We start from the raw sequence: 27,531 nt of genomic DNA, 5'->3' as shown, positions 1-27,531 counted from the left end.
CACTCGCTGTGTTGTAGCGCATAAATCCCCTGCGTCCCAAAAAGCTTATTCTCCACGGACCACCATTGTAAAAGTGACAAGACTGCAAACAAGGTCAATTATGAATGTTTCTATGTTTCTGTAAAACTTTCCTGGGGCCGGGAAAAGCAATTTAAAAATCTGTGATGTCATCACAATGTGAAGTCTATGAACCAAGCAAGAATTCGTGGGCAGAGCCAGCGATAGAAACACGAGTGCATATTCGGTGGACGTAAACCCAGAAGCTAGAAAACTGTTTGGCATATGTGCCAGGTGAGCAACTCCATTGCATATGGGCCTAACCTGTGTAACGGCAGCAACAGAAAGTTTGCTGATGCTGTAGGTACATGGGGCAGTCAAGATAGTGGTCCAGGATCAGATCCCTGGCGCGCAGTCTTGCTGTGGCTAAATTCAGGTTGCTACAGGGTGCTTAGGGATCGTCCATCCCTGTCAGGCTGCCACTGCAAAATGTATAACGAAAATCAATTAATGGAAAAAGAGCACTTCAAATGGGCAGTACATCCATTTTCAAGATTCAAACAAAAGGTCTTCTAAACAGTCCAAAAAAAATAAAAGTTAACATAACATCTAAGATAACATCTGCAGCAACTGTGTGATGCTATCATGTCGATATGGACTAAAATCTCTGAGGAATGTTTCTAGCACCTTATTGAATCTATGACACCAAGAATTAAGGCAGTTCTGAAAGCAAGAGGGGTCCAACCTGGTAAAGTGACCAGTGTATAATCATGTAGGCTATTACAATCTACATTTGACCTGCAATCTGTGAGACTGATGTAAAACCTGAGATCAAACTGAACTACATAGAGAATTTTATATTAAAATTATGCTGAATTTTATATAGTAAAATTAACAAAGGTACAAACATGTTTGTGTAATCATTATTATTATTATCATCATTAACAATGCAGTGGATCGATGTTTGTCCTAAATGTTAACTCATTTATGTCCTCTGAAATCTCCTCCAAATGCTCTCCAGTTTGATGTTAGGTATTTCATGTTGTTGGCCTTTTGTCTGGCTCCAGATTTACACACCAGTCTCACCTGGAGCTGCTGTAGGTGCGTGAATCCCCTGGTGGTGGCAGTGATGGCTTTCTAAGAGCTAGGGCCCTGTCAGTATTCATCAGAAAAAGAGGAACCATGGGAAAAGTAATTAGATAGTGCCTCATCAGACCATCTGGGCAGCGTTAGCCACCATGACACCAAGTAAATCCCCGCAGTGCATGTTGACTGACAGAAGGGCCCTCTTGTACTTAAAAAGGCTATTTCCTCTATTTTGGACTCACCCTTTTAGTGAGACTAACCTCGATTTTTACTCTGCCACTCACAATCAGCCAGCCAGCAGCACAGAGCTACAGTATAACATGCAACCAGCTGCAACAACTGGTATGAAGGCTAAGTTAAAAGTTGGATTTTAGTAAAAGTTGCAACCTTACATTTAATGCCCTATATAATTTATTGCACTTCCATCACAAGAAGGCACACAGCAGAGGGAAGCTGGTCAACAGGGCTGCTACCATGAAGAACAACAAGGTCTTGTCTTCGTATTTTTCATCTTTGGCTCCAAGGAAAATGGATGGCGATCCGGTTGTCTTTGTGACAGCGGTGCTAACAATAATACTACTTGGAAACGCAAGTCCGGAAAATCTTACAAGTAATCTGTTTCCACTTTAAAGCAGAAGAGTGAACACTGGATTTACATTTGCCAAGTGTCCAAAAAAAATAGACTGAATGCTAATGTTGCGCTTTCTATTTGAACTTAAAACCAGTTGCTGCAGACTTAACGCCTCATTTCCACTTACATATGTGTACGGAGACAAATGAAGCGGCAGTCATATTATTTCAATCTGGACTCTGCCTCGAGTATGATAAAAACAATTGACCTAATGCGGTGGATTTCAGAGAGACTGTATGACAATGTCCTAGCCTAGCTAACAGCTAACTGGCTAACATTAGGCAAACAAAAACAGACAATTCTCTAAAGTTCAGTTGCCTGTTCATTGTGAATCTGAGTTATGTTGTTCTGTTAAAATATGGTTATATATAATACAGTCAGACTGTCGTGATGACTTCTTCAGGCGGTTATTCGTCTTTTCAATTCAATTTTTCACAAAACATGCCGTGTACCTAGCAGGCCCTGTGTCTGTCCCGGAAATGATCCTAGCACGTATTTCAAACTACTTTGCGGTGAACAACGGACAAATTAGATCCCACCCCATGGCTAAAGGTAGTTTCTATCAGGTTTCTATCCATCTGTAAAGAAATGCACTTCCTTGCGTAGGACACTAGAGGCATCATTCGTATAGTTGCAGATCTATGGACACCAGTCACATACAAAGTGGAAATGAGGCGTTAAGTCAAAATTATGAGTAAGTAAATATAAAAATTATTAAAAGAGTAGAAAAATAAAACGTTTGACTTGCAATGATTTTGACTAATTCTAAATTTTATAAGCACACTTTTTTATTACTTTTATGTGCTTTTTTTTGGCATCAATAGGCTTCCATACAAACCACTCGCCTACCACAAATGGCTGCGTCCCCTTAAAACATTACAAACTGGTTTAATGTTTACAGGTAATTTTTCTTACGTGTAGTCTTTAAATAATAATATTAATAATGTATAAAATGATTAGGACAGACTGAGCAGTTTATACATATTTAACATGTTTAAGTTCATTGCAGCGACGGGCAGATATAAAGATCATCATGTAGAAAAATAAAAATGAATTACATTCCCTCCGACCTCTGACTGATGATGACTCATGACCTCCGTTTAACTAAATGTCATTTGAATAAATGGCACACACGGAACATGCAATTCATCAAATGTCTTATGTATTAGAGTTTAGCATGCCTACAGTATATGTAGACGATTTGTGATGCGTTACGTTGACATTGCTGCGTTTTACTGTGTGCTGCTGGGTGCATTTTGTAATTAGACATAGTGCCTTTTTAATCTTTTTAAAAATGTTTGCTCTCTCTGATGAAGCTTTAATCTCCGCCACATGTCCAAACGCTTAAAAATCAGATCAATTACCAAGTCACATTCAGTCAAGTCACATTTTTCCTGGCACTTTATGCGCAAACCCAAATTAAATTCAAAGTAAGCATCTGTCTATTATGAGGATGGATGGCAGAAGTATAGTGTGTTTGTGTGTGTGTGTGTGTGTTTGTGGTGGTGGTTGTGTTAATGCATGTATGTGTACTGTATGTATGAGTGTGTGTGTGTGTGTGTGTGTGTGTGTGAGAGAGACAGAGAGAGAGAGAAAGAGTGCGTGCATTTGTGTGTCTGTGAGTGTGTAATTAAAACAAGTGATTTTTTTTTACACACAGATTATCCCTCTATCCCAGCTGGTCAGAGTTGGATTTGACCACCCTGACAACCAGAGAGAGGAAATCTCTTTGGGGCTAAATCCAAATTGGCACCCTTGATGATTTTTTTCCAAACTGAAAATGTGGGAGTGCTCAACTATTAACTTGAATTCGGCACTGAAATCTAAACATTTTATTCGTAAAACAATTCACTGATGTCTTGACGAAGGCAATCCTAGAGACAGGAAACACACACAGGCCAAAAAGCTAAAAAACGTGTTTGGTTTTTCTGATTTTTTTTTACGGCTGTGCACTATTTATTATCAGTAGAATTTTTTGGTGGTTAATCACGTAGCAGAATTACTGTGAGATACTTCTTTGTGTATGATCCTCTACTCTCCAACATATGAATCAGCACAGATTTAAAGGGCAATACACTCATAGGGACAGACAGCCATGGAGATGCAGAGGTTTGTGCACATCTGTCCTGTTTTTTTTTTTATACACATGGACTCAGAGAGAGAGAGAGAGAGAGAGAGAGAGAGATTTAACAGCGCCTGCCTTGTAATGAGGTCAAATCAGCTAACTGGTTCCTCATGTGAAAATGGAGGGATGCTGCACAGATTTGAATTTAGCTTTTGTTTTTCAGTACAATAAAATACATTCACATATCCGTAACTGTTAATGGTTAAAATAAGATAATGGCAATGTGTTAATGATTATAAAGTAGAGCTGGGCAACTGCTATTATATTGATTTTGGATATCATATTTGTGGTCTTTTCCTGGTTTTAAAGGTTGTATTATGTCATTTTCTGAACTGACCAGACTGTTCCAGCTGTTCTATTATTTCAACACATTCTTGTCCCAACTCGTCAAATACTGCCGGAAGTGCGCTAGGCTTTGAAGCCAATTTTCATAGAAGCCAAACAGTGTAACTACATTGTCGTGTGATGCCCTGTAGCCTTGACTTGGGCAAAAGAGACATCTGTAAATTCGTGGATACGCTTTTTTGAGCATCACAACTCCCCTGAAGTCAGTAGTTCTCACCACAAACAAACCGCACCACAGTTCATTTGTAACTGGACTGAGACCACCTCTTCAAGAAGGTCTCGGTCTGGTTGTTTTCGTGCGCACCCAAGTGCGATTGCTGTGTTCACACCTGCCCAAACAAACCACACTTGGGGGGCAAATGAACTTGAGGTCCCGTTTATACAACAACGATTTCAACCGAAAACTGTAAACTTTTTGCGTTTTGGCTGATTCTTTACACAACAGCGGCGTTTTGGGTGCCTGAAAATGCAATGTTCCAGAGTGCAATTTTTTGGAAACGGCACCGTCTCCGTTGTCATATAAACTTGCAATATGCAGTTCCTCTGAAAACGGAGACTTTTCGCACATGCGCGTTACGCTTCCAGTCACTAGGCACGCGCGATGAAGTCGACCATCACAACAACAATGGCGGACTCCCGAGCTCTGTTTGTGCTGCTCACCCTATTGAATTTATCAATGCTTCCCCATCATAGTGTAGATTTACTGTAGCAACTCCACCTTGTTGTCCGTCCAGACAAACGTTTGTGCGGTTGCCATTTTGTTTGTTTATACATCGCCGCTCTGTAGAAGGAAGCGTAAGCGTCACACCGCCAACTACTGACCTGGCATGTATACTGCAGCGTTTTTGGTCATTTTTGCAGATCCATGTGCACGGCGATTGCTATCAAAACATTGTCATCTAAACGTGGAACTTTTTTTAAAACAAAAATGAGAAACAATTCTGTTTTCAGTGGATCGTTTTCGTGTAAACATGGCCTCAGTTCGATTGAACCGAACCAAACAGGACAGGTGTGAGAGCATCCTTAGTCATTATATCCACAGTACTGATAATTATTTATCAAAATTCCCTTTGTATTAATATTTTGTCAGAAGCACCAAGGGTTAACCCCACAATACTATCACAATAACAACATCAAGGTATGTGATAAAAAAAAGAAGATATTTGATTCTCTCCATATCACCCTGCCCTAATTGAAAAGCTTTGCTAAGTTTTTAATATGGAAAAGAGTTTTATTACCATTTAATAAAACAATCCATGAAATGATCGACCTAAATGCAATACAGACAGTCAGGTTCTCAAGGAAAGTCTTTTATATAAAAATGAACACAGTATATTTATATAATTTGATCATCTCTTCTTATGGCCGTCATGAGAGTCACTGAAACGGTCTTTCAATATAAATACATTACAAAAAATAGGTAAAAATTAGCTTTACATACATTACACAGCCTCAGAGTACTTTACACAGTTAATTACAAAATGAGCTTTCAGTGCATTCACGCTCCAACGATCCACATCCATCAGGTCAAATTAAACGGCCTAAAGAGATTCAGAGAGAGTGTGCGGACGACAGTCAAAATCAGGCACATAATTCAGGGATTAGTAGGACACACAGCTCGTCTTTGTTATCGATACAAGTTAAACTAATGATGTGCTGTTTGACAAATGAATTAGATATAGTTTTTCCTCATCAGAACCATTTCAGTATATTTGGTCATGTTAGTATACACTGCATAATAAGGTAACAAGACATTGTGCTTTTCTTAATGTATATGTGTCATGAACTGAATACACCTGAAGCTTTGTTAACCAGCTGATATATCTCTGTCATCACACACAGTATGAAGCACCTCCATTTAGTCAAAATGCATATGAGAGGAATTATTTAACTGACCACTCATAAATAAAGAAATCCCAAACATTAGAAATTACTATAAATTAATAAAATTAGTTATATGTTTTTCCTTCAAATTTAAAATGTAAATATTTAAAATGTTATGAGCAAATGTTAGCTTTGGTTAAAATCATGTTAGTAACACCTGGATAAGAGCTTCACTGCAGCTACAGTCATGAATGAACTTGAGGAAAAAGCTTCATTTTTCTCACATGATTTACCTTTTTGCACCAAAACAACCCTTTGAAACCTGAGCAAATTGTCTTGATTTCTTTCAAAAACATGGGAAGAAGGCAATGAGCAATGAAAGAAGAAGTGACCCCCCCAAAATTGCAAGAGATTATTAAAAAGAGAAAATTCAAAACAAGAAAATTAGTTAAAAAAAAAGAAAGAAAGAAAGTTAAAAACAAAAAACAAGGAAATGACCTGGAAAGAGTGCTTAATAATTTTAAATATGTCATAATAATAATTACAAATATAGTTTTGCCCTAGCTTTTTTCTTTTTTTTTTTACACTGGTTATTATTTTTTCTTTTTTAAATTAATTAAATCTATTATTTTTTGCAATTTGTGAGACATTTATTACCAAGTTGCTCATTGCCTTTTTTCCCCATAGTTTTGAAAGAAACCTCATCAATAAGCCCAGGGTTCAAAGGTTTAAATATTTGAGAAAGGTGTCTGAAAACTCCTTTACCATTGCCAGAAGACCAGAGCTGTGTACGCAGCTCTGCGGCAGACAAAGCCTTTCTGTGTGTGTGGTTATTTTTTGGTGCACCATGTTCGATGTCACGGACAGGCCGGAAAACAGGTTAGTAAACAGTAGAAAGTGGCATGGAGGCCAATGAAAACTTTTCAGTGGTCACTTTTCATATATCTCTTACTAATTCAGTCTCTCTTTCAAACTTAGTGCAGACGAATTTGGATTGATGTTTGAGCGCGGCTTGGGTGGAGACAGATAGTAATTTGTGGTGGCTAAAATTAGCCCGTTCACCCAAGTGTTGTGTTTCCATCAGCGCCGTTGAGAGCTGATAAATAACCTTGACTACGGCAGAGTCATTTGACCCTGGTGTGAATGGTGATTATAACATTTCCTATTACATGCAAAAGCCAGATGTAAGTGGGTTTTTCATGCAGTGGAAAAGGAGCTATAAATATAGTTTTTCAAACATAGTGTTTTGATCACAAACACAGGTTAGTAGTCACAGCTGCTTGAATCTGTCCTGACAAACTCTAAAATTTGTTTTCTGGAATTAATATTGCTCATGTTTATTTTTCGTTACTTTACTTGTTGGGTTCTTTACTTCATTAGTACGGAGGCCAAGAACGGCGTGTTGCAATAATTTCTATTAAAGCCATTATTTTGAGATAACGAATTACGTATTTGGCTATCTCAGTATAGGGCTGGGCGTTATAACGGTTGTGTACAATATATCAATATCACTCACAAGTTCTCTAGCAGCACTCGGAGAGACACAGAGCTGCTCCTCTGTTTAATCTGTCTGTTCATTGGTCTGTATGTTGCACGTGCTGCGCTAAATCAGTCTGTGAGATGGATGAAATGGCCGCAGTAGCACATGTGCAGTACAGCGCTGCGCTGCATGTGTGGGAGACAGAGCTGCTTGATCGTGTCAGGCGAGCGTGTTTGCTAGTTTGTGTGTGAGGTGTATCATAGCGCATTGCTGTTCTTCTTGGTAGTTGTGGTCTAATGTGTGACACTGAGACATTCTGACATTCTGAGACTGAGACAATAATTTTCCAGCAATAGATTCATGTGAAAGGCCAACAGATGGAAAATGACTTTTTTACTCCCCCACAAAGACTTTTAATTGTTTCAAACCTAATTGATTCTTTTATACTCTATGTTTTGTGTCCTGTGCTGCAAACCTTTTAACCTCTGGAGCTCCAGTGGTGTGTGCAAAAAGTTAATGTAAAACCCTGCTATCTATTTTACATCATATTTCATTGACATGTTGTGCAGCTGTATATTTTCAAACAGGGAAAAAATCGCTGTCTTTGCATTTTATTTTAATCACAGTCTGTTTTCATAAAAGTGTGTGTGACATCTTAAATGTGGCTTGACTTGCAGCTGAACATGTAGCTCATTTCATAGAAAATACTGAGATGTTTGTTGTGTATCCCCCTTGTTAGCCTGTGAATACCGAGATATGAATTTTTGTCCATATCGCCCAGCCCTATCTCAATATAACGAGCTTGTTTTCTCGTGATAACCGGTTCATTTAGTGCAGTGGTTCCAAATGTTTTTCCTTAAGGGATCCCTTTTCTATCATCGAGTAAAGTGACTCATATTTTATGGATATTTCATATTGTATTCAATGCATAGCAAAAACAGTACAGAGGAACTGATAAACTTTACAACTAACCCAAACAGAGAATGGAGTAATTGCAGGAAGTTTGTTTAAAATGAGCAGTGTGGATGAATTTTGGCAGATTATTTCCTGTGATTGTTGCATCAGATGAGTTTTCTTGTTATTTTTTGGAACTTTTCATACAATTCTCTGTCTGTATGTCAAACATACTCATGTGTTGTGTTATTTATATTTAATATACATAAAACTAAGCAATTTCTCTTCTATCTTGATTTATAAACTATCTGCCAAATGTTAATTTTTAAAAAGGTGTGGGGACGAGTTAAACTTCCTCTTACAGAGGTCTAAACTGTGTAACAAAATTGACTTCTGGGTTGTTTAATTTAAACAGAGGCTGAGTTACTTAAAAATATTGCATATTTCCTCGGCATTTACTGATATATAAAAAAGGTTCATCTCTTTGACCGTGAGTTATTTTTAGCTAAATTCTCTGCTGTAAACAAAACAGTCAAAAACCACACAAACACTCTCCACACAATCGAGTCTCAAAGGAAAGTTTCCTCATAGTTTTCACCAGACTCCCCGAGTTCAGAGTCTCTGGATAATGATCTGACGACCTCAGAGAGCTCACTGGCTGCTCTGGTCACGCTGTCATAAGATGGTGGCGAGGACAGTAGAGCGTCCTCTGTTGTCTGTGCAATCTCCTCCCCGATGAGTCCGTAGTGCTGCATCATGGAGGCGATCAGCCCCTCCGTCTCTGGAGCGTTCTCCACATCCACTACAGTCTCGTAGTTTATCTGTCTGTAGAGGTAGGACGCCTGCTTCATCTGCCGACGCACCAGATGCCTCCTGTAACACCTCTGGATGATGATTGCGGACACCTCCTCCAGTTTGCGGCGCAGCGTGGAAGTGATGGGTTCGTGGGAAACCTTGGAGGGGTTGGTCATCATGAACTTCTCCTCCATTTGCTGCTTGAGGGCGTCCATCTCACCCGACTCTCCCAGGACACGCTTTGTGAAGGCAAACAGGATGTCCAGGCAGTGGATCCGATCCCCGCTGACCATGGGAAGGTCCATGGAGATCAGCTTGATCTTGTTGGGCCTGGCTATACGCAGCGGCTCAGACAAAGTGTCAGCGAAGATCGACAGCATGGAAAACTCAATGAACTGCGTGGCCTCCGAATCAAACTTCTCCCAAACCTCGTAAAACATCTCAAAGTCGTCCTCGCTCAGCGGCTCTGTGCTCTCTTCTGTGGCAACGCTGAAGTTCTCCAGAATGATAGCTATATACATATTTACCACAATGAGGAAAGAGATGATGATGTAACTGACAAAGAAAGCGATGCCCACTGATGGGCTGCCGCAGTTTCCCCGGGTGTTGGTGCCAGTATTGACAAAGTTAATGTCGCACTCCTCTGGGGGGCTGGCCATGATGGGACTCAGCAGGTTGTCCCAGCCTGCCGAGGTGCTGATCTGAAAAAGGCAGATCATACTATTCCCAAAGGTCTCAAAGTTAAACATGTCGTCAATCCCGTCTTGTTTTTTCACATAGGCAAAGTTCGCCATACCGAAGATTGCATAGATGAACATGACGAGGAAAAGCAGGAGGCCAATGTTGAACAGTGCTGGCATGGACATCATTAAGGCAAACAGTAGAGTCCTAATTCCTTTGGCTGCACGTATAAGTCGAAGTACACGTCCTATCCTCGCCAGTCTGATGACTCGAAACAGGGTCGGAGATACAAAGTACTTCTCAATGATGTCTGCAAGAACAATCCCTGGAATAAGAGACAAAGACAAGATAAGAGGAGGCTCATCTCTTTGCACAAAGTCACACTAAAATCAGGCTGGTCTCACTTACTGTTTATACCTCTGAAAAGTAATTCATTATAATTCATATATAAACCACATAATCAAGCACCAGGAGGCTGCGATCACCCACAGGCTACAGGCTGTTAACCGTCATATGACGGGAGCAAAGGAGGAAGTCAGGTGACGTACTATGAAGAGCAACAAAGTCCACATAGGGAGGAAGGTCAGGGTGATGGATGGGTCAAACAAACACAGAATTTTTACCCAGAAGACTGAAGTTGTGTCCCGTGTGAAACCAAAAGTTAACACTGAGATACTTTAAGTTTTGTTCATATGTAACATCACATCGTCACGTTATACTGAGCAGTCCCTCCAGGATATCTTGGGGTATTTTTGTGATTGTTGCAGCCTGAAATGCCTGATTTCACTGCAGCTTTTCTAAAAAGTTGCAATGCATGTTGCAATGTTATCAGGTCCCGATCACACTGTTGCAGAGGCACTAGTTAATGTTGTATCTCACTTACCCACAATAGAGAGAATTATCACCACAAAGTCAAAGATGTTCCACGCTACGGTGAAGAAATAGCAACGGAGGGCAAAGATCTTGATCAGGCATTCAGTGGTGAAGATGACGATGAAGACCAGGTTGATCTTGTTGAGGATGGACTCCATGCGCTCCGACTGCTCGTCGGTTTCCACCATCATTGTCACCATGTTGACGATGATGAGCATCATGATCATGATGTCAAAGGCTTGCCTGGACACAAGATCGAAGAAGAAGGCCTGGATAATATTCTAGGATTGGGAAACACAAACGGCTGTTATTAGTACAATATTAACACCAATGTTAACAGGCAGGACAATATGCAGGACATAACTCTAGCAATGTCTAAAAATTTGTTATATTTGAGTGTTATTTTACCGCAGGCCTTGGTATTGGCTTTTGTGGCTTTTTAGATCCTAATTTCTTCATAGCGTTGTAGTACTTCTTCTGTTCCTCAGTCATGAAGATATCCTGTCCACCTAAGTATATACAAAAACACCTTACATTATTTTTAATGAAATGTTGGTGATCAACAGAGGGCACAATCTATTTCCGTCTAAACTGGGTCAGATAGGATTTGCATAGGATTTGATAGGCTGACTAAAAAGGAGTATTGTCAGAGCAACGAAACTTGGCATGCATTAAATTCAACCTTTACTGATATGAACTGCATTGTTTCCTTCAAGGTAAACCTACATTTGACAGCTAATTTAAGACTTTGAAAATTAGCACTGGAGACATTTCATGAATATGGACAAAATTTGGCACCCTGGGGTTAGCCCCCAAGGACATTCATGCTGACATGGTTGCTACATAAGGGGATGATGCTCCACCTTTCTCAACAGTGCAAAAGTGGGCAGCTGAATTCAAGAGGGGTAGGGAGAGCCTTGAAGATGACCCAAGGTCTGGACGTCTTGCCACAGCCACCGACCAAGAAAACACTGATCGTGTTCACCACATGGTGATGAGAGTAGAGAACATTCTGCACAACAAACTTGGCATGCCGAAGGTTTCCGCTTAGTAGGTGCCACAGCTTTTGACCCCTGATCAAAAGCACACCAGGCTGGTCATGTTGCAGCCCAAATTTCCCAACCCAGTCCACTACTTTGAGCCAGAGACAAAAGGGAATCCATGCAGTGGAAACACCCTCTTCACCCCCTCCAAAGAAGGCCAAGTTGGTGTCATCGGCAGAGAAGGTGATGGCTTGAATTCTCTGGGATGCAAAGGGCATTGGGCTCTAGTTTCGCAAACCGGGCGGCAGGGGCGCAGCGCACCTGCGCTTCGCCAACTGGGTGTGGCCAGGTGGATTTTGTAAGTTTAGCACACTGTGCGCCTGGCGCAGCCACTCCTCTTTCCCACCTCCATCCCTCCTACTGGCACAAGTCGGAAAGAGGGAGGAGAGAAGGCGTGGAGTGGGTTTTACACACATCACACCAATCAAATGAGCCCCTCTTCTCGCCCTTAATGAGCGTAATGAGAGTTTACTCAATTCGCCATGGCAGAAGAGAGCAGCAGCGTCAGACGGCCAAACTTCTCCCAGGAGGAAACTTATGTTTTGGTCCGGGAGGTCCAAGCTCGCAGTGTCCGAATATACGGAACTGCGAACAGACCTCCACGGGCTGATGATGCAAAGGTAGCCTGGGAGGAGGTCACCACAATCGTAAATCAATGTTGCGTTTCTCTCGTGTGCGCGCACTCTCTCTTTCTCTCTCGCAGTCTCACTCTGTTTCTTTTCTTTTGACTTTTCTAAGATGACAGATGCTGAATATATACTCCCTATCTGATGCTGTGGCTGTTTGTGGTTGGCTGAGAGGGATGTAAACTCAGTTTGCAACTGTGTTAATCAAATCAGGTTCGGCTTCCATTGCGCATGCCAAACGGTGCCAATCCCCTTTGATCTGACATCAGATGTGATGGGACAGTCGATATAGAGATACATTTATGTGCTGATTGCAGATAGTTGCATTGAATAGTGTTTTGTGGGTATTTATAGCATTGTTAATGTGCCTGATATTCTGGAAACCTGCCTGTGAGGTTTTGGTGATGTGTGCGCACTGTCCGCCGGTCAGCCAAACTTCGGCTTACATTGGCTACGCTCCCCCTGTGCTGACCTGGTTTCAGATGGCGAGCTTTTAGCACACCTTTGGTGAAGCCTTTTGGCACGAAACTGTCACTGCACCAAGCTGGATCTGTCGACACCTCCCCCTGCTGTGCTGCCACACCCATCTCAGTGCACCTCAGTCTGCCAAACTACCAAACTAAGCGCGCCTCGGGTTGCGCTGCTCGAAACTAGCTCTGTGCAGGGTTCGCCACCCTGTGCCACCTGCGCTGCGCCGGGAAACTAGAGCCCATGGTGTTTATTGACTACCTCCAGAAGGGCCAAACAATAACGGACAGTACCACACCGACTTGCTGAGGCAGCTGCGAAAGGCAATCAAGACAAAACGGCCAGGAAACTGACAAAGGGGGTCTTGTTTCATCAGGAAAATGCTCCAGCACACATGTCTGTGGGTGCAACGGCTGCTGTGCATGACTGTGGCTTTGAACTGGTTGATCGCCCCCCATATTTTCCTGATTTGGCACCATTCTGACTATTTTCTAGTTCCCCAACATGAAGTAACACTTGGCTGGGAAGCACTATCGGACTGAAGATGAGGTCATATCTGCTGTTGAGGACTTGGATGAGAGCTTCTATACCAAGGGGATCCCAGCATTGCAACACCAATGGAAGAATGCAGACCACAGGGGAGACCGTGTTGAAAAATAAATCACATTTGGTCAAATTCGACCATTGTTTCATGGTCCGCCTATGCACTTTTCAGCCCACCCTCCTGGTTTTACCAAATGTTTCATGCCTGAAGTCAGTATTTTCAATACTCATCTTTCTTTTCTGCTGATTGAAATTGTCAATAATGACGCCAATGAAGAGGTTGAGGGTGAAGAAGGAGCCGAATATGATGAAGACGACAAAGTAGAGGTACATGTAGAGGTTGATTTCTCGGATGGGTTGTTCCTCCACCTGAAACCAAACAGTTTTATAGATCAGCTGGTTACTGTAACATGTTTATGATGTTGGGCCTGGAAATAGATAAACATACTCACTCCTCTTGAGTCAACAGCTGCATGCATTATTTCCATCCATCCTTTAAATGTCGCCTGAAATACAACAACATATCACACAACATTACTGCGCAGGCACTGAATTGCATTGTGAATCATGGACTTTATCTACTGAATACTAGAAACATTGCAAAAATGGCCTCAACTTATATTATGGTCACATTAAAGGAATACTTCACCCCACAAAATGTTCATTTGTATATCAATTACTCACCCTGTATTATATTGAATTTGTGAAGAAAATAGTGTTTTTTCTTGCATACCTCCATGGTGAACGAAGAATCCAAAAACGCAGAACATTTTTATATTAATTGAAGCCATAGGGTCCACATTCAACAGCAGAAAAACTATATCAAACCATCCAATTATCAAATCTCACACAACTCGTACAGTATAGTCCAAGTCTCATTTATCCAGTCGTTTGCTCTGTACTTCCCAAACGGACAACCCACTCAGACGGGGAACTGAACTGATAGTGAAACTTGTCTATTGTCATGGCAAACACAACCCTGAGCACTTGATGCTGTTGCTTTGGCTGAATCCAAATGTCCACCCTCTGGACTTGCGGACTGAGCCCTCCCGGACTTCAGTTGTACGTAGTGTGATGTATTTACTGTCATCACATAAAGTCTGCGAAGGCAGAGACTGCAAGCAGCTGATAGACAGTCCTCGACTGTTTTACTCGTTGCCGTGGAAGCGTTCAGCTATCACTGCCGTCATATTAATGTCATATATAAGTTGATGAACAGTGCCTACTCATCTTTACCTAGAGATAACAAGATATAAATCACATGTATAACCTTTTTTGTGACTAAACAAAAATGTATTAATACATCTCTATATAACATACAGGCTACACACATTCAAAAACAGAAATGTTTCTAAGTAGGAACAGGACTATAACTCACTAAATTGAGCATTACTGACATTAGAAGACCTTCTTTTGTTGTTTTTTGGCCAATTTTTCAGCACATAAAAAAACCCCACAACGTCACGGTCGTATTGCAATGAATTGTGGGTTACTGTGGTGAAGTCTGCTGGGGTCTGCACCTCAGGCAGATTCTCTAGAAGGCTTCATAAACTCTGCTTGAGGCCCCTTGCGGACTGGATGATGCCCCTTTTCCACCAAAATTAGTGCGTGTATGCACATTTTCTAAAGGCATCTGCAAAAAATAGGCTACAGACTTCTTTCCCATTGGCAGTAGATTAGAGCCATGTACACAGCTCTGCAGCAGATGAGAATGCCCTTCTGTTTTTTTACTGGTGTGTCATGTTCGACATGAAGGGGCAGGCCAGAAAACAGTAAAGCAGCATGGAGGCCAGTGAGAATGTTACAGTGGTTACTTTCAAAAAACGAAGTCTTTCAAACGCAGTGCAGACTAAATTTAGAATGATGTTCGAGTGCTGCTTGGTTGGAGACAGACGGTATTTTGTGGTGGCCAGTCATTGCACTGCACTGGTGAAGGGGCTAAAATCAGCACATCTACCTGGGAGTTTTATTTCCATCATGGCCGATCGGAGCTAGAGCCGATAAAAAGCTGTGAGTGCTGCAGAGTCATTTGTCCCAGGAGTGATTCCGACTGTAACCTTTCCCATTAAATACAAAAGCCAGATGTAAGTGGGCGTTAGAGGTTTACTTTGTACAGTGGGAAAGGGGCTTAACTGATCGAGGCAATGGTAGGCCAGAAGTTCCAGTGTTCGGCAAAGTAAAATGACTATTTTTGTCAATTGAGTCTGACTTTTGGTTTTTGGATTCTATGTTCACTGTGGAGGCATGCGAGTAAAACAATATTTTCTTTCTTCCCAAATTCCATGTAACACGGGGTGAGTAGTTGATATATAAATGGTAATTTTGTGGATGAAGTGTTCCTTTTATTCTTCAACATAATTCCTAAAATAAAAGTGTGTTTTAAGGATCTGAGAGCAGAAAAAAACCTCACCACTTGCAGAAGGGAAAGGTAGCCAAGTCCCACGTTGTCGAAGTTGACCTTCACCTTTGTCCAGTAGAACTGGGTGTCGTTCATCATGAGGCACTCTGTCCTGTTGTTTACTAGAGAGACACTGTGGATGAAGCCTGTTCTGTTCACGCACTTCCCGAACTTGCCAGCGAACAGGTTGACCCCCATGATGCTGAAGATGAGCCAGAAGATGAGACACACCAGCAGCACATTCATAATGGAGGGGATGGCTCCGATGAGTGCGTTCACGACCACCTGATGAACAACAGGTGACAGAGACACGTAATGACAGACAGTTGAAGGTTTTTGTTTGTGTTTTAGATGTCATTCAAACCTTATAAATACGCAATTTCAGTCCAGAGCATACAGCCCAGAACTGGGTATTCTAAGCCAAAACATCTTTCCTAACCATAACCAGGTGGTTTTTGTGCTTAAACATAACCACTCGTTAACCAAAACTTGAAATGTAACATATCTGTGACTTGAAAAAATGTACAATGTCAACATTTCCTCTGGCAATTGGGTTGAATAAGTTCTGTACGATATTTTGACTGAAATTTAAGAATTGCATGGTTTTTGGCCCCTGGGAATGTTGTCATTTTTAGGGTTCAATATCTTCCGAAATATAACTCCTAGAGCCATGAAATTTGGTCGGGGTACAGACAAAATGGTGCACAACAGATCCAAATGATTAAAAAGCCAAACAGATTTCATATTTTCCATGACTGATAAGCTAACATAATAAGCTTCATATCTTGCTCAATTTTAACATCAGCAAGACAGCATGAAAGGTCCTTTTAACTTTAAACACAAAATGCCCACATATAGACCCCTTTTTAGACAAATTTTCCTGATCCTAAGAATGAGTCTCCCTCCCTTCCATTTAGGACATTTTTCAGAGATGCTGCACATACAGAGCCTCCTCCGTTGTGAAGGACTCCTCCCACCCCTCCCACAGTCTGTTTGCCCTCTTGCCATCAGGTAGAGGGTTTTGCAGCATCAAGACAAGGTCCACAATGTTCTGTAACAGCTTCTTTCCTCAAGCTCTTTGACTCCTGAACACCCTGTGTCTGCACATCATATTAGGTACAAGGTTCAAGCGCGGCTGTTTGATTCTGCGTCAAAGTGCGGCCAAACTAAAAGTTGGGGATATTTGAACTTTTAGCAGCAAATTGCAACCAGAGAATACCCGAAGCCAATCAGTAAACAGACAGCCCTGTGACTCCTGTGACATGTTGACCTATGATATATAGAATTTTTTCCTCCTGAAACACGTGAACATGCAGAAACAGAAATTATTTCACCACTGCTTGATGTGTTTCCAGAGTAAGATGTTTTTCAAAGGGCAAAAATAACATTTCCAGGAGCAAAACAATATGCAGTTCTCAAAATTCAGCCCAAATATTTTACACAAATAATTGTGTTTTTTTGTTGTTGTCTCAAATAGCACGTACGTAAAGTTTGAACAATATCTAATGCAATCTTTATAATCTTGGATTTTGTCCACTTACAGAGTAATAAGCAAACTATGGTGACAACAGGCCCCCCATGGTGGAGGTAATAATCCTGAGATTTATCAGCAAGTTAATATTCATAAGAAACTATATTGCAAAAAGCAAATGTGACATCAGTATAGTTGAGAAAACGCATTTCTCACCCGCATGCCCTCAAATCTGGACAGAGCTCTGAGAGGTCTTAAAGCCCGCAGAGTCCTCAGGGACTTGATTGCAGCAAAGTCGGAGTATCCCAGTGAATTAGCCACCAGGCTTATCAAGGACACCTACATGGAGAACAGAGAGACGTGTGTACTGTGAGAATCAGAAAATGGATTCAAATACATTCGTCAATTCTTGTTGATGTTTAAAGCTTTAAACCTGGAGGGAAAGTAGCAGTATCTTTTTTAATAATAGAGGAAGAACATAATATTTTGAATTAAAGCAAAATCATATACTTAGTCTTATCAACACATTAGCCGAAAAACTTCATATATTTTTTTTTAACAATTCTCAGCCCAGTCACCTGAGGAAAATGTTGGCATTGTACGTTTCTGCAAACCATGAATATGTTACATTTGGACGTTTCATACGAATCACATAAACATTTCTTTGTCACCTGGAGGGTGAGTCACCTACAGTAGGCAAGACGCTTAATATTAATTATAGCTGCTGCGCAGCAATGGTCGGGGCCAGGCAATTTTAGGCAAAATTAGGCAATTCTGAGCAACACACACACTAACACAAAGCATGTCACAACATAGAAGTTACATCATATAATTATGGCATGCCCTTCAAATTGTGGATGAGTGGCTGAAGTGATCAGACTCATAATATACAAAGGAAAGAAAAAACTCAAGAACAAGAAAGTAAGAATAACATTAACTGCTAGCAATTATGAACAAACTGGCCTGATCTAGCTTAAAGCTAAACATTATCCATGGTGACAAAGATGAAAACATTTTTTAAAATGTAAAAGTAGCTATTGGATAGACTCTGCATATTGACTGATAGCTAAGCCAAATAAACAGGGAAAAGAGACAAGGGATAACAGGGAAAAGTGTTGATAATGAGTATTTGTCTCTCCACTAAACTGCCTGGATCATAATTATTTTAATCTTAGTAGTCTCTAATCCACATAGCATGATACCTGAACATAGGACTTTCACATTAGAATGTCCGTTCTGCCTTAGCTGAGGCTTGAACTCAAAGTTTTGAAGTTTAGAGGCTTGCTGTAGCGCCACCATCAGGACTATTGTCTTGTGTTTCCAGTTGAGGACATCTGGTATGGGACTGGACCTTTATGAAAAGATTGGGTAGATTTCTCATATGGAAATGTTGCACGAGCGGAGGCTTGAACTCACAATCTTCAACACCAAGAACCATCCTCTAGTTCACTGAGCTAATTGGCAAACAGAAATGTCACATGTAGCTTCACAAATTGACTAAGCCAGTCACCTGTGTGCAAGACAGCAGCTGTTAGTGTGTAAAGGCAGATTTCAAACAGCTGTCAAAAATTCAGTTATTAAGACAAAAATCTGAAAATACACAAATTGCATCTAGACAGCATGGAGATGTTGGTAATTTGTTTTTAACAATGATTTATTGGCCCCATAAGTGAAAAACTGATGTTTAAAATGCCATTTTTGCATTGACTGCAATTGTTCGCATGAGAGCGAAATTCAAAATGCTGTAAAAAAATTCAGTTTCTGAGATAAAATTCTGATATTTTCCAAACATCATCTACCATGACTCCAAAATTTTGTCATTTTTTTAATGAACATTGAAAATGTATTTAGCAAGAATTTGCAAGTATATGTTTACAATACCATTTACAGTCAAACCTTGTGATGCACTGTAGGCTCAATGTTCGATAAATCAAAAATCTGTGTCGATCGTTGTGTAGGACGGTCTGAAGATGCTCTGTAGCAAGTTTGGTTTCAATTGAGCAAAAATTGTGGGAGGAGATAGGTTTAATAGGTTTTACAGTTTTTGAAAAAGAGTGATGGACTTCATAATTTGCAATAGGTTTAAATGTATAAAAGTTTCTTCAGTATTGGGGCTACATTTTGGTGAAAGTTGCAAATCTGTAGCACATGGTTGATTTGTTGTGAATTTTCAAAATTTTGAACTTTAGAGGCTTGCTGTAGCGCCACCATCAGGACTATTGGCCTGTTTTTGCAGCTGAGGCAATCTGGCATGGGACTGGACCTTTGTGCAAAGTTTGGTGATTTTTCGCGCATGGGAAGTAGGATTTCCTCAGAAGAAGAAGAAAGAAGAAGAAGAACATGCAGGATAACAATAGGGTCCTGGCAGCTTAGGCTGCCCGGCCCCTAATGACCAACAAAATGATAAATGGACCTCCAGTTTTTACGCTACGAGTCACATTCACACACTGGTGGCCAAGGCTACCATACAAGGCGCCACCTGCTACTCAGTTTTTAACACACACACACACACACACACACACACACACACACACACACACACGCACCGACGGAATCAGGAGTAATTTGGGGTTCAGTATCTTGCTCAAGGATATATCGACATGTGGACTGGAGGAGCCAGGGATTGAACCGTTGATCTTCCTAGTAGTGAACGGCGTGCCCCTTCCTCCTGAGCCACAGCTACCGTGGTGTGTAGTGATTGTAATTTAGGAAGCCACTGCTGAGTTTCCAGCAGCTTTTTAGGCGCAAAATATGGTTGTTTTTACCAAAACATCATCGCTTTTTCTGCCAGGATAGTGGCACAAACATTGGTTGTCTTTTATGGAGACATTGTTGCTTTTCTTGCCGGGATAGTGGCACAAACATTGGTTATCTTTTACGGAGACATTGTTGCTTTTCTTGCCGGGATAGTGGCACAAAAATTTGTTGTCTTTTACAGAGGCAATGTTGCTTTTCCTGCTGGGATAGTGGCATGAAAGCGGTTGTTTTTTACCGAGACATCGTCACTTTCCTAGGCAGGATTGGGCCCCCTACACCAGGTATGTTAGCTAAAACATGATCTGTTCCTAACCACAACAAAGTGTTTTTTTGTGCCTAAACCTAACCACACACTAACCACAGCATAATGTAACATATCAGTGGTTTGCAGAAGTATGCATTGCCAACATTTTTTCTGGTGATTGGGTTGCAATTCTATAATTTAAAAGGGGAAAAAAACATGATAAAGGACCATCAAAGACAGGAAGAAAACATTTGAAGAGCCATTTTTAGAGTTTTTGTGTATTTTGGGACATTCCACAGTTAGGAACACAATTACTTAATTTTGGAGGTTTACATTTGTTTTGTTTGTTGTGTCATCTTTTAGCAAATTTAGACTTCCACTCTATTCTACATCCAAAACGGACAAAACAAAATGGTATTCCGCTGTTGAATGACCCATGGATGACAGCTGTGAATGAGAATGGCGTGATATAAATGAAAGAAATCCATGTCATGACTGATGATGACAAAACACAGACCAGTATGCACATATGGACAAATGGTGTCCATGAATGCATACTCAGCTATATATGCATATAAAATATGTATATATATCAAATAGAGTGAGTTTTATAAAGAATTTATGTCTATCTTTGCCAAATTTGTTTCCCAATTTCCATCCAATAGATCCAATAAGTTCATTAAAAACAATTTAGGACTAATAAGGTCCCAATGATCTGAATTTCTTTATAAAAGTCTATTTACACATGTGTTTGTCCAATATATCTAAAGAAGATACTCAGAATTTATTCTCTGGACTTGTGAATTTTTTGGCTCCAAAAGAAGTGCAGACGGAAAGAATACAAAAATACTGTAAAAGAAAGTAAGGTGGTAGCTTTCATAGCGAGAAACGAAGGGTAGGTAGTTGCACTTATCAACAGGAATTGTCTTTTCTTGTAAACAGACATAACAAATAACACTTAGTACAAGAATTAGACGTGACAGTTTAGACATGACCTCGGCTGGTGCATTTCTACATCAACTAAATGTCTGTTAAGCAACATTTTTATAGGTTTAACACGCTGTATAAAGTACATCTTCTGTAGATAAACCTGAGCGTAAATGGCACTGCATTTATTCTTGATATAAAAGCCAAGGTCCTGAAGTAACTGATTCAAAGAATGACTGCTGAGTAAAAAAAATTTACGTGCATTTGGAAACAAGACAGTGGCTTTTGATATCGCAACAGAAAGCACTTACGAGTGAAGAAACACAGAGGCATTTGTGATGCAGATGTAACGTTTCCAATCCCAGAGCCCATACTCACCTGGGACCTGCTAACTACAACTTACCCTAACAATAGAGCGGTCTGTGGCAATCTGTGTAACAGCAGGTGAAATCAGAGGAAGTCAAGTCAGGCCTCGGGCTGCACGCCACGGCCACTTTGGATCACCACTACAGAGCCACACCCATTTTACCCAACAGTTTTCATGAAGCGTAACATGACTCCACTGGAGCACTCTCTTTTAATTTATCTGGCAAAATCCTGACATTACAGCAAATGTAGAGCTGTACAGATATTTAGTGTGTGATTTATCCATCTGTTTCTAATAAATTCTAGGTTGTAAAAAACTTGTGTGGAGTTTGTTTTAAAGGTCCAGTGTGTAGGATTTAGGGGATATATTGGTAGAAATAGTAATAATAATAACTACGTTTTCTTTGGTGTATAATCACCTGAAAATAAAAATTGATGTGTCTTGTCACCTTAGAATGCGCTGTTTATTTCGACATAGGGCGATCGCCATGTTGTACCACCATGTTTCTACAAGGCTGTTTGTGTTTTCATGTCAGCCCTTCTGTGACGAGAGGAGGGGGAAACACTTATTTCTTATATGTGAAACTGCTTTATTTCATGCTTTTTAAGGCTACCCCAAATAGTTGACCCAACGTTAGTCGACCAGAAAGGTCATTAGTCAGCAAGATTTCATTGGTCGCTTAGTCGCAGAAAAAACAAACAAAATGTGAAACTTTTAGGAGCTGCGCCTTGTCAAAATAAATCCAAACCTATGACTGGACCACGTGTGTCTTTAATTTGAAAGGACAGACACAGAAGTGGCCACGCTGAGCAGTCAGACAGGAGTCAGGCTAATTTCCAGGTCTGGTACCTGCGGTTATTCCACAGGCTAGTTAATAACATGTCGGGCAGGAAATCCAAAGTGTGGGATCATTTTGAGAAGGTGAAGGACGAACCCAAGGTGATATGTAAACTCATCTTCATTGGTCGACTACAAACACGACGTATCATCTGAAACATGGAAGTAGCTACATGCCCATTAGCCACTTAGCACAATCATTACTGCTTTGCAGACAGCGTCATTAACAGGCGGCTCGCTCAGTGTGTGACGTGCACTTGTAGATAAAATATAGGCCTATATTAATGAAGGTTCATTAGGACGGTTTTGTATTTCTCTGTAATGTAGCACAGTGTTAACAATGTTACTGATACTATTCTTTCTCACACCTTCAACTCAAACCATTGTGTCGCCCCGCTCCAAAACATATAATTTAATAAATAAATTAATATCGTAAACATGCAGCGACTAGTCGACGAATAGCCATAAATGACGACTATTGGTCGACTAGGATCAGTCGGGGGCAGCCCTAGTGCTTAGTGCAGTTTAAATCAACAAGTCCATTTGTTTTGGAGAGGAAGAGACCTCTGAGGATAATTCAGTTCCTGATAAAAATCTCCCCAACGTCTGGATCTTCAGTTATAGGAGAAAAAAGGTGAGCACACATAGCAGGTGCTGGGCAAGCGGCCTGTCTGTGCCGTGCCAAATAGTGTAGAAGAAACACTGATTTGTAATATGAAACTGCTTTATTCAGTGTTTTTACCAGTTTAAATCACCTGCTCTGTTTCGGAGAAGAAGAGACCTCTGTGGATAATAAAGCCCCTGGTAAAAACCTCCTGAACAATGAACACTGAAGGAATCCTAACCAGGAGAAGTTTAAGCTGGTTGCAATCTGCAGTCCTCACCAGTATAAGCAACTAAATCCCCCTAAATCTTACACACTGTTGCTTTAAACAGGAGTAACTGATGAGCACGGTTTCAGTTGTGAAGGTGGCCGGTTGTTGTTCAGCATTTATGAATTGTCAAGTGCTTTCCTGTAAATAATGTGACACTCACCGAGCTGTAAATCCCACACACAGGAAAAGCAACATTCAGCTACAATGAGAGGGGTTACTGAATTCTCAGCATATGATTTTTAATTACCAGCATCCTTTCATGTAGTGCAACAAAAATACGCAAAAATGTTTACTTACATCCACGATGAGAAAATCAAGCCAGCACCAGTAGTTAGTGAAATATTTCTTAAAGCCGTATGCAATCCACTTGAGGAACATCTCCAGCACAAAGATGTAGGAGAAGACTTTGTCGGCGTACTCCAGCACCACCTTTACGACTTTTCTCTTCTCGATGTAGATATCTTCAAATGCCTGCAGCAGAGGAGGGACAGCGGTGTGAGAAAACACAATGGTAAATGGACTTGTAGTGTGAAAGCGCTTTGAGTAGTCTTCTGACCACTCAAGACACATTCACCTAATACAGAGTGCCGCCTGAATTGAACCGCAGACTTGTAGATGGCCCAGTCTAATTCCTGAACCATAGTTGCCTGGCACTTTCACATCACTACTGTTGGCTGAACACACAAAACAATAACATTTCAGCTGAACCTTAATGTTTCTGAAGGCACAATTATAACTCAGAAACCATGCATTACAGTTTGTTTACCACTCTGAGAAAACATGCTGCTGGCAACCACTGCAGAAAGGTTGTTGTTAATTAAAGTTCAACCACTGAGCTTCAGTACTGTGGGTTTAATATTATACTGTAACCAGGCACCAGACAGACCTGGGATCAGACGAGAAGAAATCAGAAATTGTACTCCAACTTCTAAAAGTTTTCTGTCTTACGGCCCTTTTTTTGAGTTTACATTTAGTACATTCCTGTCTGTATTTTCACTGTTAGTGGCGGAGTCCGCCATTCATGCGCTTAATTTTTTGCAGAAAACAATGCATGTATGTAATCCAGTCTCACTGTTAACTCTTTACTCTCTTACAGTTGTTTCAGTATTGAGTCAGTGGTTCCCAACCTTTTTTTGTCTGAAGTACCCACACAGCCTACATGAAACTGCTCACAACAAGGTCTGTGGATTATCTTGAGTAACCAGGTCATGATTTCTGGAAAGAGACATTGATGTTGAGTTTTTCAAATGTATTTTTTGGCACTTTGAGCACCACAAGCTGAGTGCCATCTAGTTCCATTATATTGGAGAGAAGGCAGACATCTCTACAGCCAATATCTCCAGCACTCAGCATCTCACCCCAAAACAGTGTAGATTGTTTAACAGCACAACAGGAACAGCTTGCTAAGTAGATTTCACACACTCTCAATTGCAACATTTACAAATTTAAAGCTGTTTGTATTTTTTTAATTAGCTGAGCTACCCTTCAATTTTTCCAGGTACCCTCTGGCAACTACAGAAGTACCCCTGGGGTACAAGTACAACCGGTTGGGAATCACTGGTTTATAAAACTACAAGTGCTTTAAATCCATTTCAAAATTAAAAGTGTTCTAATAAATAAATAATAAATAGAGTTTGCCGTACCAAAGCTCCACTGCTGAGCAGGATCATGAAGATGATGAAAGTCTCAAACCAGCTGTGTTCCACAATCTGGTAGCAGGTCTTCCTCAGCCTCCACCAGAACTCGCCCAGACCGCGGCTGGTATCGATTTCACAGCACTGACAGTGCCTCATGCACACTGACAAACAAACCAGCACAGATTACAACACATGAAGAAATTAGACTACACAAACAACACATAACATATTAAATGAATGTTTTAAAAACCGTGATCATATTTTCTGTTAATCATTTTATAGGGTCACAACTTTATACTCGATTCTTACATTCTGGGAAGCAGTCCTCTGGCTCCATACTCTCGTCAGCTAGTTCTGATAGGTTGTCTATTTCTTCTCCAGGCCTCCTCAGATCCACCGTGCTGCCCTCTGATAGGCTGACTTTTTCCTGAGTAGTGACAAATCCCACTGTTACTGACCCCTTTCTCACTTATCCTTTTATTAAACAGTGCATGAACCAATAATGAGTTGAGTTACACATAGTTATGTTACAGAATATAGACAGGTGGATTTTGACGTTTTCCATCAGCTGTTAAAGGCTAAACACCTGCTGTGACATCACTAGTTGGGGTGTGTGGCCCTATGTGCAATATGTTTACACCAAACAGAGCAGTTTAGCAGCATTTCCTGCCCTGTGTTCAGCATGGACTCATCCCATCAAAGCGAGCTCACTTCGATGTACTGCCTTGCCTTTCAATCTCTTTTGAGCCTTAATACAATTTTGATGAGATTTCCACGTGTTGTAACAGCAACATATTTAACATGATTTATAGGACAGAGGTGCAGCATCAATCCTTTAAACTGGTACAAAATCTAATCCAGCATTAAAGAGCATCCGCAGGACCTGAAGACCAGATTACCAGTGTTCGTGCTCAAAGACAGAGAAGAGAGAACGGCACTGATGACATCTTAAAGGGGACCTATTGTCCTCATTTTCAGGTTCACACTTCTAATAGAACATGTCTACGTGTTTTACTGTTAAACAAACACTTTATTTTTTATCATGGTGGACCTGTATTCACTCTCTGTCTAAGACACTCTGTTTTAGTGCCTGTCTCTTTAAGCCCCCCTCCCCAGTCTGCCTGATTGGTCAGCTTTTCCAGGTCTTCTGCATCTCACGTCTCTGCATCGTCATTGCAACCGGGGAATGACTGTTAAAGATAAGAATGTCACTTTCTACTGTGAAAAATGACCAATGAAAGATCATAAACACAACCAGGAATAGGATCCAAAAACAAGGAGAAATTAACAACATTGGCAGCCAAGATAACATGTTTCCCTGGTGTTAGCATGCAGCTACATGTAGCAGTGTACTTGCAGTCAGTGAATAATAACTAATAAAAGCTTCTAAACACAACTGGACATGTTTTTCAGCAAAAATATCTGAAATCTGGAAGAAATTTACAACATTAACAACCAAAAGACTACATGTTTCCCTGATGTTAGCATGTAGCTACACGTAGCAGTTTACTTGTAGCCAGGCAATAACTCTAGAGTATAGCGACACTTTCTCAAGTTAAAACTCACCAACAAAAACCATAAAACAAACAAAACCAGACATGTTAAAGCAGGAAAATGATCTTAAAAAAAGGAGAAATTAACAACATCAGCAGTCAAGATAACATGATTCCCTGATGTTAGCATATAGCTACATGTAACAGTTCACATACAGCCAGGGAAAGACTGTACATCGGCACTTTCTACTGTTAAAAATCACCAACAAAAGCTGTTCCAGCAAGAATATGCTCCAAAATTGGGTGCAAAACTAACATCAGCATCAAGTTGTTTCCCTGATGTAAGCACTTAACTACATAACTGTAACAGAGTATAGCGACACTTCCTCCCATCTAAAATCACTGATAAAAACTACTCAACACAACTGGACATTTCCGGCATGAATTTTTCGTTTCCCTGACATTAGCACATAACTACATGTAGCAGTGCACTTGCAGCTGGGGAATGACTGTGTATATTTGCACTTTCTGCTGCTAAAAATCACCAAAAGCATCTTAACACAACAGGACATTTTCTTGCAGGAATATGACCCAAAACTGTGGAGAAATTAACAACACTGTCAACCAAGATTATAGTTTCCCTGATGTTAGCATGGAGCTACATGTAGCAGTTTTCTTGCAGTCAGTGAAGACTGCTTGTAACAACGTTTCTCCCATTACAATTCACAAATAAAAGCGCCTAAACACAACTGGAAATGTTCAGGTGGGAATATGATCCAAAAACAGGGAGAAATGTACAACATTATACACCACAATTATGTTTCCATGATGTTAGCACTTACCATTAAAAATCAGCAGTTTACTTGGAGCAGGAAAAACTGCATATATCTGTGCTTTTTACTATTAAAAATAATCAGTACAAGCTTCTAAACATTACATGTCCAAGCAGGAATATGATCCAAAAACAAGGAGAAAGTTTTCTGATGCTAGCATGAAGCTACATGTAGCAGTTTACTTGGAACCAGGAAATGACTGCGTATAGCAGCACTTCCTCCTCTTAAAAGTCACCAATGAAAGTTCCTAAATACAACAAGACATGTTCCAGCAATAATAT

At 40.6% G+C, this 27,531-nt stretch overlaps 1 protein-coding gene across 1 annotated transcript in view; it reads right to left on the bottom strand.

Annotated features, from left to right (window-relative positions):
* Positions 1-7,368: 7,368 nt before the first annotated feature.
* Positions 7,369-27,531, bottom strand: part of LOC125902249 (sodium channel protein type 4 subunit alpha B-like) — a 64,187-nt gene continuing 44,024 nt past the window's right edge. The window contains exons 18-27 of the mRNA XM_049598453.1: positions 25,234-25,344; positions 24,931-25,085; positions 23,585-23,758; positions 17,497-17,619; positions 15,822-16,094; positions 13,864-13,917; positions 13,639-13,780; positions 11,140-11,240; positions 10,742-11,012; positions 7,369-10,183 (exon numbers count right to left, since the gene is read on the bottom strand). Coding sequence (XP_049454410.1) covers positions 8,952-10,183; positions 10,742-11,012; positions 11,140-11,240; positions 13,639-13,780; positions 13,864-13,917; positions 15,822-16,094; positions 17,497-17,619; positions 23,585-23,758; positions 24,931-25,085; positions 25,234-25,344 — 2,636 coding nt within the window. The 3' untranslated portion in view covers positions 7,369-8,951. The remainder of the gene's footprint in view (positions 10,184-10,741; positions 11,013-11,139; positions 11,241-13,638; positions 13,781-13,863; positions 13,918-15,821; positions 16,095-17,496; positions 17,620-23,584; positions 23,759-24,930; positions 25,086-25,233; positions 25,345-27,531) is intronic.

Source organism: Epinephelus fuscoguttatus, linkage group LG15, assembly GCF_011397635.1.
Source record: "Epinephelus fuscoguttatus linkage group LG15, E.fuscoguttatus.final_Chr_v1".
Lineage (NCBI taxonomy): Eukaryota > Metazoa > Chordata > Actinopteri > Perciformes > Serranidae > Epinephelus > Epinephelus fuscoguttatus.
This window is presented reverse-complemented; position numbering and strand designations above follow the sequence as displayed.